At 38.1% G+C, this 12,509-nt stretch overlaps 1 protein-coding gene across 3 annotated transcripts in view; it reads right to left on the bottom strand.

Annotated features, from left to right (window-relative positions):
* The window catches only part of RTTN (rotatin), a 79,408-nt gene extending 69,810 nt beyond the window's left edge, over window positions 1-9,598 (bottom strand). For 2 of the 3 annotated variants that reach the window (XM_063165414.1, XM_063165421.1), the window contains exons 1-8: window positions 9,546-9,598; window positions 8,769-8,956; window positions 7,362-7,557; window positions 5,619-5,708; window positions 4,365-4,443; window positions 3,045-3,159; window positions 2,365-2,515; window positions 1,291-1,456 (exon numbers count right to left, since the gene is read on the bottom strand). In XM_063165414.1, coding sequence (XP_063021484.1) covers window positions 1,291-1,456; window positions 2,365-2,515; window positions 3,045-3,159; window positions 4,365-4,443; window positions 5,619-5,708; window positions 7,362-7,557; window positions 8,769-8,956; window positions 9,546-9,576 — 1,016 coding nt within the window. In that variant the 5' untranslated portion in view covers window positions 9,577-9,598. The remainder of the gene's footprint in view (window positions 1-1,290; window positions 1,457-2,364; window positions 2,516-3,044; window positions 3,160-4,364; window positions 4,444-5,618; window positions 5,709-7,361; window positions 7,558-8,768; window positions 8,957-9,545) is intronic. The other variant, XM_063165432.1, reaches the window with a different exon arrangement.
* Window positions 9,599-12,509: the final 2,911 nt, after the last annotated feature.

The raw sequence follows: 12,509 nt of genomic DNA, 5'->3' as shown, positions 1-12,509 counted from the left end.
TACATAACAATAATATAAGAAAAGACAAGATTCACTAAAAGCAGCTCTTCCTTATCAAAATCAGAAATGTCCAAACAACACTACTGTCACTTCTCTCTATCATATCTTCTATTCAACATCATGCTGTTCTTTATGCTACCTCTGGGCTAAATTATAGCTTTGTAAGAAATGAGATTCGTGGGCAGTGAGCAGGTCTACTGCAGCACTCAGGATGCAAGAAGATAAAGGTGTGCAGTCATAAACAGCTCCTAAATTGACTCTATTAGCTAGCACTTCCTGGCTTCTAGAAGTCTCATCACTGCCTGAACTGGTACTTACTCTTATGCAGCTTTCATTTCTAGACTGACAGCCAGGCCATCACTCTCTTACACAATATACACCAGCTGCTATTAAACTGTTAACTGTCCAGCTTCAGAAAATGGCCAGGGCCTAGAAGGCATAAAGCCTGGAATGCATTGGCAGTGCCATATTAGTTACCTGATAAAAATCAATATATTAGACTTCAATAAAAGTAACTTTTTAATATGACTGTCAAGATGTATTTACAATTGAGCTATTCTCACCACAGCCTATTTGAATACCTAGGAGATATTCAATCACTAAGCCCATACATACATCACAGAGACTCAAATGAACTACCAACAAGCACACAGATTTACAAGGACTTTCAAAATCCCACATACTAGAAGACATTGGTACTTGAACAGCAGCTTTAAGTCTTTAAGCTGGGCAAACACAAGCAACAAAACACACAAAAACTTCTACATTTTGAGGGTATACAGATTATTTATAATTTCTTATAAGAGTCGAATATTTACACAAATATTATAGAATTGAAATTTGTTGTCACATTTAACAACAAATTTTAAAGACTTCAATAGAAATCTTTATACAGCATAGCATTTTTGACAATACTATATACTGTTACCTACAGGATGGCCATTCCACTTAAAAGAACTTATGAGGTCATCTGCTGAAAAAAAGAAAAATCCCTGACTCTCCAGCAATAGACTGAATATATGCTCTTCTGTGTCTTACAAATACATGCACAAGCAATAACAGTTGATAGGAAGAGACTTTGTTTAAAATGGTGGTTGGGTACAAAACATGACAATGTTTTTATGAATTCTGAACACCACTTCAAGAAAAGTTTAATTCATAAACACAGTTTGGATCTTCACAAGTTACCAAAACCATTGCATCAATTCACATACTGACAAGGAGCTGATAATATAATCCTCCATTAAAATGTTTTTAACTGAAGTGTAAGTTATTTCCTGTTTCATTCACCTAGAAGACACTGCATCCCAATCTTGGCCATCTCCTCTGGGACGCTGAACTGTCCGTCCAATCACAGAGGGCCGAGGACTGCTGCTTCCAGGTGAGGGATTCTGAGAGCCAGGAGCACCCCTTGCTTCTTGACAGTAAGATATAGATGAATTCTGGGAAGCTGTGCCTTTATGTAACACAAAGAACATATTTTCCCTTAAAAGTATCCATTAATTCTGAAAGATACTAGGTAGTAAACAGTAAAAGCAACTAAGGCAGGATATGGAAAAAAACACCACGTAAATACTGATGACCTAGAACAACTGATCACTGGCAAGTAGTAGAGTTTGGAAACCAAATTCCAAGGCAAACACCATTGAAGATTCCAGCTGAATCATAAATCTTGAATTTGAAGAATAGAAACACAGTGTCTGGGTAAGGCTATTGGACTTGATGTTATAACCGAATTAACAGTCAGTACCATTTATTAAGACACCAAATATAGGGGCAATCTTATGAAGAGAACCAGACTACCAATTTACAGAAACAAAGCTTTGACTCAATTCAGATGACAGAATAGAAACAAGAAGAACATTATAAGTAATCTACACCATTAAAGCTACAACATTTAAGCATTAAGAGCATTGTGAAGCAGCCCTCATGACTGCAAGATTAAAAACAATGATTAAAGTATTTTTAGCCATCAGTATAAAAAAAAAAGTTCACAGAGCTTATGAAATTAGCAACTACATTGTTAAGTACTAATAACTTGAAAGCTTTTCTGAAACTTTGCCCACTTTTATTTTACAGATTTAATTTAGTTTTAGTTAAAAATCCCTCCCCTGCTGACATACAAACAATTGGATACTGGGAGAAGTTGATGAATGGGGAATCACAGGAAAGTAAAACTGAGTAAGTGCTTTAAAACAATGCAAGTACTCCAAGTTTTTAAATTAATATTAATAGCACAGAACACCAAAACAATTTCACAAGATTACATTTGCCATAAGGTTCTGGTTTTGGATTTTTCTGTCTTTTTACACAATCTTATCTGTAGTAAAACTAACAGTATCTCAAATACTTACAAATACCTACCTTGCTCTGAGGAAGAAAAACTTGGATCTCTATGGAAGTTAAGCCTAGTTCTCAAAAAGATGCAGAGCTGTTGCAAGCATGACACAGCCTGCAAAGCCAACTGGTGTCTCCCATCTCCTCCAAAAGCCAAGTTTAGAAGAGACAAAAGGCTCTGCAAAGACAAAACCACCAACATCAAGACCTGAACATTAATCATCATCATGAACAACCATGCCAGCAAGTCTTACACTAAATATAGTTTGAAAATGTTTCCAAGTGTTATTCAAAATCACAGCAAAGAATAAATAGGCTCAACCACTGTTTCATTACTGAATGCAAGACTACCAGGCCTAAGGAAGAAGCCAAGTTTCACATGATATTTCCAATAAAGTCACCACTTTCATTATGGGAGCCCATTAGAGGGTGTGCAGACAACAGCCACACAAATTATCATATTCAGAAGAAACAAAGTATTCCTTCAGAAAACACTTAATTAGTGATTACAATATTCATTGTTAGAAGCAAAAAACTTTAAAACTGCAATATATAGACAATGTCCCTTTCCTGTGCACCTGGAGTTAGCATGAAGGTACTTCTGTTTAACTATTTTGTTTAAAACAAAATTGATGCAAATTGAATCATTTGCATCAATTCATCCTTGACACAGCTTATACCAATAAAAACTTTATGTGAATTCTTGCCTGTACAATCTTTGGCCTTTGAAGGAAGATCTCTGCAGGAAAATCTTGCATAATCACATCCTGAAGAAGCTCACATGTACTCCAAATTAAACTTTGGTTGTTACTTCTCAAAGAGCTACAAGTTCATATTTAAATATGTATTAAAATGAAAAGAAAACCAACCAGTAATTATTAGTCTGAACAAGTCTTTACAAGAAAGTTATCATCACAACACTGAAGAATCTAAAGAAAAAAATCTCTGTAATTCTATTGTCATATCATTTTTTCAGTTGAATTATTCCTTAGCTATATATACAATAAAGAACAAACTCAATTCCCACAAGTAAAATTTGGTTACAAGAAGAGAAATAACTTTATTGATTCTGAATTTGAAATTAAAATAAGAACTACTGGAAATTCCCTGTGAAGCTAGTGATTATCTCAGTGGTATATAGCAAATAATATAACTCATACCAGTAAGAAACTTTCTTTCATTACTAAGGTTCATGTATAACTTCAAAGCACTTGCATTACATAAGTGGGAAATTCCATAAAAGGGAGAAATTTATTAGCTATTCTCTAAGATGAATATTAGTAAATTATAAGAATCTTCAGGACAGTCTATTTCACGTTTTCCAATTGTTTCAGAAACCACTGTTTCTGAAATCACTGTAAAAAATCAAATATGTCCAGTGTTACAAATCTGTGCTCCTCTTCTATACTCCAGCATAAAGGAAATTAAATATTAAACAGGTTCTCCAGCTTCAGAGATCTTTCAAAAGGAAAAAACAAACACACACAAAAAAAACGATGCTAGAAATCTATCAGAGTTCTGTGAAAACTCATAAGGAATCCCAACTACAGAACTCTCCCTTGGGGCACTTCAAACACTTTTTCTAAATTAAAGAAAAAAAAAAGTCACTGCAGAAAGACAGTTGGAATGACTCAATGCTTGGATAAGGCCCTGTACCTAAAATTATTGGCCTAAAGCTACTACTGAAAGTAGGGATTTTCCTACCAACTGGTCATGGGGGTAGAGCAAATAATTATTTTATTTCAGATTGTTCTATTATTAGCTGAAAGAAATCTTTGATCCACTTAACAAATTTAAAATACAGACTGAAGTGTCATGAACAAAAGACCCAAAGACACTGATTTAAACACAAAAAATGGAGAGTGATACTGCCCAGCTTCAGCCTAGATTTTATGACCATTTATCAAAAATAAGCTTATTGGGCTATTTACATGAACAACCTCATGATGCAGGAAGACAGAAACTTATTGCCATTAATCCTGAAAAAGAAAAACTACAAGCAAATTGTAATGTTTCTATTACTGCACCTTTCATTTGATGAAAGAACATGTCTATCTGTTGAAGTCAGAGTTAGCCAAGGAAAGGTGGAAAATTTCAAACATTTCACTGCAAAAAAACCAGAACAGATGTCTTGAAATATATTTGATAGAAATATTATATTGTGTACATTCAAGGCAAAATAAAAGACCTATAAACAATATACTATCTTATACAGAGATATCTTTTAGTAAGCACAGGCTTGCACAAACTCAAATCTTTTAGACTTTTCAGAAATACCAAAACATCACTAAGGTCATACCAAATCCTAATGAAATATGTTTATTGAAGAAAGCTTTACCAAATAACGAACATATTAGTGGAAGAATACTCAATCTGCCACATCATGCTTTCAATAAAATCATAATTTTTTTATCTGCTATAAAGAATATTTTATCCATTAGCATGATCTCTAAAAATGGAAAATTCACCTCATGGTGAATTATACTCTTCAAGCAGAAGAAATTATTTTTCTTACAAAATTATGACACATAATAACTTTGTAATGAAAATATCTTTAAAGCTATTTCTAACTTAAAAGGTTGTAATAATTATTGTGCAATTCCTAAGATAGTTGATCCACTACTAAAAACTCAACTGGTGATTTACCTACAGTAACTTCAAAGCCACATTTTAAAATCTAGATCTCAGCACCATAGTGTATTTTGAGTAAGAAACTCTCCTGTGACCTGCTAGTAGTATACTGGTATGGGCAAAGACTTGCCAAAATATTATTGATCTGCAGTTGTCAGTGAAACACTCCATATCATTTGACAAAAAAAAAAAAAAAAAAAAAATCTAAGCATAACACTGGTTTTCATTTAAATACAAAGCAAAGACTCCCCTAGCACCTAAACCAGTTTTCTAAAAAGTAGAAACGTATTTCAGACTAAGTTTTTTTGAAATAAAACGTACTTAATCCTTTAAGCCACTTCTGATTATGAAACACAGATCATCTGGAAAACTGTGGCAATTTAAATAATTTTTAAAATTGTAGCACTTTCTAATGTACTTTAAATATTCCAAAGAGCTACACTATTTTCTGGAAAAGGGAAATATCTATTAAGATGAATGTCATTTTTATAAGCATTATAATTGTAGCTTCTGTGGTGTTAAGATTTCACAGAGTAACAAATGGAAAAAGAAGAGCCAATTTTGCTATCCACATCTGTAATGGAATTCCATCTAAATTACAACTCTAAGTTCTTTCTGTAATTAACATATTCTTTTCTAACTACACATACCAATTGTTCTTTTGGGAGATATTTCTAACTGTTGCAGATGACTTCTACTTTGACAAAAATATCCAGTGAATAATTCCTCTTGAGGCAGAACTAAAATAAAAAAAAAAAAGGGGTAAGTTTAAAAAATGCACACAAACAAAAAACTCCTCAATATATTTTCATGCTTTTCCCCCTTACCCTTGAGTTTTAAAGCAGTTTCCTTAATAGGATAAAATGGTCTCAGATGATCACAAAAATTGAGTAAAAAGAGTGTGCCAATGTTTGGGTTTTTTTTTTTAAATCATATTCGTTTTTCTCCATTTTTTTATACTAACTAGCACACCACCCAAACAATAGCAAAAACAATTACACAGCCTGATGGAGGACTGACATCCAAATAAATGGCTTTCCTTTAATCTACCTCAGTAGCAATAAAATTAACTTTTTAAATTAATTACCTAAAATCTTTTTCTACCAAACTCTGTCTTCTTAGGTCACCTAGAAAGCTGCCCTCTTGTATAAATGTATTTTGCCTCATGTCATTCATATAAAAACGGTATAAAAAATTACACAAGAAATGTTAACACTAAAAGCAATCTCTCCAGACCATAATATTTGGTTCAAAGGATAAAACTAGATAATGCCAGGTTATTAGTTTATAGTCATTTTTTCCAGTAACTTAAGTTGAAACAGAAAGAAAAATACAACACTCCTGCTAGAAAGCATAAGGATTATTCCATACACACATGCATACAATTTACAGTATAAGTAACTCAACTGAGTAGTTTCAGAAAGATATAATTTAAGAATGTACATGTAGAAGACTATTCTTCTCCACAGAGTAGAAACAATAAGTAAAAATTTGCCCCTGTGTGGGCATAGGAGGGAAAAAATACTAAAAATTAATCACCAGGCACATAAGTCTAGTGAACTAAATCTCCAACCATTAGAGAGGTGCAGAAACCACCAAACAATTGCTTTTATCTCTGTGACTGCAGAGATGAGGGACAGGGGTGTGGTCATTAGTGCTACACACACTGTGTAACAGCACTGTCTTTCCCACAATAAGCAGGAGGTAATATAATATGATATGTAATTTTCTCCTTCAAACTCTGTTCCAAAATTTTTAAGGCAGAAGAGGAGAACCAAATGGGTTAGACTACATCTAGGAGGAAATGTAAATCATTGTAACAGACAGATAATGAGCTAGGTAACAGATGCACTTCACACATAATGTGACATTTTAAAGAAAGTTTATGTATTCTTCTATGACAAATGCTTATCCAATACCAAGTACATAGAGCATACAGCTACTGTAGTTGCAAAAAATCATTCTATTAGGATCAACTATTGTTTTTTACTTTTTCTTTTTTTTTTCTCATAGAACTTAAATTGCTTTCCAAGCTAGAGCCCACTATACAAAGAACAGCAGCAAAGCATACTGGCTAAATTACAGATTTATTTGAAGTTGCTACAGACTTGCTGCCATAAAGCTCTCCTTGGAAGTTGTGTCATGCTCTTTGTACATTATAGAAAACAGATATTTTACACTGAGGAAATGGATATGGAATTCCATTACAGGAATGCCACCAGGTGATTTAGCTAAGGTCACATTCTGTCTCTGGCAGAATCTGATTAGCACACACTTCACTGATCTCTCAGGAGTAGTTCGCCTTCTATGCCTGAAAACATCAGCTTCTCACAGTCTTTTCATTTGCTTTATTTTAATATAAAATAAATTACAGTTCAAAAGAAGTAATTTACCTGGTTGATCTACTGAAGGCTGAGACTGAGCTTGATAACATACTGAAGAACCAGAAGGGAGTTCAGAAGAAAGAAAGAACAGTCTGTCCACAATCCCATCAATTATGGCCTGCAAATTTGGATTCACATCGGAGCGAAGCTGAGAGAAGAATTCCACTGCACCAATTCCAACCATTTTCTGGGCAGCAGCTGGATGCTACATTAAGACAAATAACTGACAAAGTTAGTTTGAAGAGTCTGGATGGGTGCAGAAAATGGAGAGCAATAGGGGGAAGATAGAAAATAATTTAAATCCTTATGTTATATTTTGCCTTTATTCATTTAGATCAATGTGCTGAGGTAGAGATAATTTTCTTCTCAGTGGCTGGCACAGGGATGTGTTTTGGACTTGTGCTGAACACAGGGTTGATAATAAAGAGATATTTTTGTTACTGCTAAGCAGGGCTTACACAGAACCAAAGGCTTTCTTGCTGTCCTGACAAGGGATCTGGGAGTACAGGGGAGTTTGGAAGGAGACACAGCCAGGACCAGAGGGATATTCCATACAATAGAATCACAAAAAGGCCTGGGTTGGAAGGGACCTTAAAGATCATCTAGTTCCAACAGCACATTCAGTTTACAAAGGGGGTGAAATGAAGAGGAAGGGGGGACATTTGGAGTGATGGTATTTGTCTTCTCAAGTCACTATTCCGTGTGAGGGTGCTGTGCTCCCCTGGAGATGGCTGAACTCCTGCCTGCCCATGGGAAGTGGTGAATGAATCCCTTGCTTTGCTTTGCTTGTGCGTGCAGCTTCTGCTTTTCCTATGAAACTGCCTTTGTCTCAATCCATGAGTCTTCTCCCTTTTACCCATCCCATTCTCTCCCCACCTAGTGCCAGTGGTGGGGTGTGAGCAAGCAGTTGTATGGGGCTTGGCTGCTGGCTGGGGTTAAACCCTGACATCTGTCTGTCAGTATCAAGGATAGGTGGTTTTTTAACTCTGCATAGTTGCAGTTTAGTGATTAAAACACAAGCATGTAAAAATCGGAGTGATCTAAAGTTTCTGTAACATTTTCTCAAATTAGCTTCAACAATGTTCAAATCCTTACTTTCCAGGAACAAGGCAAATGCTTAGCTGCAAATCATGCTCCAAGTTAAAAATGAAGCACTAGATAAGAAACTGAAGAAGCTGAGAAATTGAAGCAGAAACCCAGAGAAAATTATTTTTCTCAGCTCTCTCACCCATTTGAAGTCGCTGAAATTGTTATCATTTTGGTCTCCACACCGTGGCTGCATTATTCCTGTCTTTGTAAAACACTCTGAAAATCTCGTCACATGGAGATACAAAGTCAAGTAGTATCCAGCTTTATTTAGCTTCAGTATTGTAAAAACATACAGTTTAAAAATAAATGAATGTTAGTATGTCATACCTTGATCAAACTGTTCACAAAATTTAACACTTCCTCTTTTATTGGTACGACTGGGAAATTGAACCACTCCAAAAGGTTACGAAAAAGCGCTTTCTCGTGGACCAGATCAGCATAGGAAATCAAGTTGTGGTCAAGTTTAAACAGAATAGCCTTCAAAGATCGCTCTCTTATCTCTGTCAGTTCATGACCTGCCCCAAAAAAAAGTGATTAAGAAACCCATAAAATTATTTGACATAACTTTTTTCTTATTTGGAGAAACAGAACGCTGCCAGAGAGGCAGTGAAAACCAGCCAGCTCACAAGCTGCCAGTATCATGCCTACCAGGAAGACAAATACGATTAGCAGTCACCAGCGACAACCTCAGCAAGTGTTTGCATGGTTATAAAGCAGTGAGACATTATTAGATATACTGATACAATCCGGTGCCAAATGCGCCTCTATGGATTTAACCTCGCAGCGGAACTTCTATCAGAGTATGTGGTGGGTAAAGCTGCCTCAAAGTCACCAACCGAACAAAAAGCCACCCAAGCCCCCTGAATGGAAAGGCACCGTGTTCGAAGGGGAAGCCTTTGGGATTTCCTTATGGAAGAGTGTCCCCCCAGGGCAGCGCTGCCGCCGCCGCCGCCCCCTCCGCGCCTGCCGCGGGGAGCGGAGTGGAATAGCAGCAGGCAGACGAGCGGCGAGGGACGGCGGAGGCCGGGCAGGGGCGGCCGGGCTCCCGCAGAGCGGCGCTGGGCCGCAGGCGGCGGGCCCGGGAGGGAGAGGAGCCATCATTACCGAGCTTCCTGACGAGCGCCGCCAGCTCCATCGCGCCGCTCCGCCCGCCGCATTCAACCGCCGCGCCGGCCCGCCCGGCCGGAGCCGCCCGACGAGCACCTCGGGAAATGTAGTCCGCCCGCTTCCGCCCCGGGCCCGCCGCCCGGCGCTGCGCGCGAAGCACGCCGGGAACTCTCATCGCCCCGCGGCCCGCCGGCGGGAGCACAGAGAACTACAGTTCCCATGAGGCCCCGCGCCTCCCGCCCCGCCGCGGGCGCCGGGCCTGCGGGGCGGGATGGCGGCGGGGGGCGGCAGAGGGAACCGAAGCTCCCAGTGTCTGCGCCTTCCTGCGGGGGGAGTAGCCGGGTGGGACCCGCCTCTCCTCTCCGGCAACTAACCAATGACAGGATGAGGGGACATAGCCTTGAGCTACGCCAGGGAATGATTTATTCATCCCAGTACCGAAGGATACTGCTAGAAAGATAGCGAGGGACTTTGTGCAAGCGCGTGTAGTGACCGGGCAAGGGAGAATGAGTTCTAACTGAAAGATGGTGGGTTTAGGTTAAATGTTAGGAGGGAATTCTTTACTGTGAGGGTGATGAGACACTGAACAGGTTGTCCAGAGATTATGTGGATGTCTGGATGTCCCATCCCTGGAAGTGTTCAGGTTCAGGCTGGATGGGGCTTTGAGGAACCTGTTCTGGTAGAAGGTGCCCTGCCCATGGCAGTGGGGTTGGAACTAGATGGTATTTAAGGTTCCTTCCAACCCAAACCATTGTTCTGTTTTACAATTTACATTTAGAGTGATAATGGAGTGTTTGCTGATGCCACTTTGATGTGTCTGCCGGCACTCTGGAAATAGCTCTTGCTGACTCGTGTAAAGCCAAGTGATGAGAGGGTGAAGTGGGAGGTTAATCATTAGAGGGTTTGGGTTCTCTATTTTATGTAACTTAGACTCTAGGACTACATTGCTTTGTCTATAATGCGAGGCTATTTCACAAAGGAATTTCTTAAGCACGTACTAAAGATCGATGTACATTGTTGCTCATTTGAGCTGAGGGCTGATCTTATTTTTGAAAATTTGTGTTTGTCATCATAGTTGAAAAAAATAAATTGATGATAGCTGGACAAATGATAGACATTGTGTGTAGATGCTTGTGAATTTTTTTGTACGTAACTGCAGGTTCACAAAAGAAGATGGCCTTATAATAGTCATGAGAGCGGGGGGAGTTGTGCCATGTATTGCACAATAAACTACATTTTTATCAGCACCCAACAAAAATGTAAAGGTTCAGTGCAGCACATGCAAATGCTTTCCAAAGGATATATGTCACTGCCCTCTGAGTTTATGGCTAATTGTTTCTCCATGTGGTCACCATCCCTGTGCTGCTCTTTCACAGTAAACTCATATTAATGTCCTCCATCTGCTCTATCAAGATTTTGCTAAATTCTTAATTGCAACTCAAAACCGTCTGTCATTTTGCAGGACGGTATTTCTATCTGCAGAACAATATAACAAAGGGACTTTATTAAGCTAATTATAAATGCACTGTGATTGCTGCAACAGGGGTTTGTTTAGCACAGGAGGCTGAGCTTGCATGGATCCATCAAGAGCAATTACATGAGAAGCATCACTTACTAAGTAAAAATTCCTTTTAGCTGTGCACGATACACTTGTTCAATGAAATATGAAGAGCTCTAACCAGATGCACACTGGGCTACTCACATTTCCTCAAATAGGACTGGTGGGAAGTTTGTGTGACCCCATGTAATACTTGTGATAATAATAAAATGGATTAGTATCTCATTTCTGCAGCAAGAAGAAGGAATTAAGGGAGCAGGCATTTCCCAAAATAAAAACATTTCTTCAGGAGGAAGAGCTACATAGTTCACCTCTATGGGAGTGTTCAATCTGGGTCCTTCTTACCTCTTAAATATGGCCAATCTACATTGAACAAAAGCTTTCTTACACCGTCTTCAATGTTGGTGTTTGTGGCTACAAAACGTTATATAGAGGAGACACATACACTCTCCATTGCCAGTATACTCCTGCACTGTAATTGTAGCCATTTTGGTCAGTTTTTCTTAAATGATGGCCTAATTAGGTTAATATTTAAGAAATATTCCTAACCTTGAAAAGCAGCTTCAGTTTTGCTGTTCTTGTTTTAGACCAGAAAAGAGATGATTGTTTACCCAAAACTGATCCAGGGGTCTGCTGTATCAGCTGGGGCAATACATTTTATGCTATCATGGCTCAAGACTGATATTCAATTTAAATATTTTAATTTTTATAAATAGAAGGGTGATATATTAAGGGAAAAGTGAATATCCCCATAAAATAGTAACTAAATCACACACAGAGACAAAAAAAGTGTACTGGCTATTAAAAATGAAAAGAAGTGGAGGATGGGCTCAGTAATTATTGCTGGCATTATAAGACAACATAAATAGAGGAAGATTGGTCTCTCATTACTGGGAGCACTGAGTCCCTCTGTCTGCATCTCCTGTTTTAGACTAATGCTAGCAGCTCTGCTTTCCCTCTTACCTGCTTGTTCCCTTTAGCTTGTATATTCCCATAACTGCTTCTGAAGCCAGTTGGACTTTTTCCTCTCCATTGGCATTATTTAACATGGGTATCTTTTCTTCCAAGTGTATTCTTACTGATCTGCAGTTAAAATGTGTAGGAGTTCCACCAGTGGGAAAATTAGTCACTGGTCTCATTTACATTGTCCCTTGTTCTTTCCTTACTGCACTCTGCATAAGATGAACTTTAAAGAGCTGCCTACTGACTCCTCACAAGCTTGATTTCTATAATTCAAATAATTTTTTTTTTAAATTTTTATATTCTCTGTGTCCGATGGGTTCCATCCCAGTAAACTGATGAAAGGTGGACACGCCGTGGATATTGATGTGCATCTATGTGTGTGACATTTTAGCATGTAACTGCAGGTGCACAAATGTAATTCTCACAGTTTTGTAGACGTT

Source organism: Melospiza melodia, chromosome 1 (assembly GCF_035770615.1).
Source record: "Melospiza melodia melodia isolate bMelMel2 chromosome 1, bMelMel2.pri, whole genome shotgun sequence".
In the NCBI taxonomy this organism is placed as follows: Eukaryota; Metazoa; Chordata; class Aves; order Passeriformes; family Passerellidae; genus Melospiza; species Melospiza melodia.
Note: the sequence above shows the minus strand (reverse complement) of the source record. Positions and strands in the feature narration are given on the sequence as shown.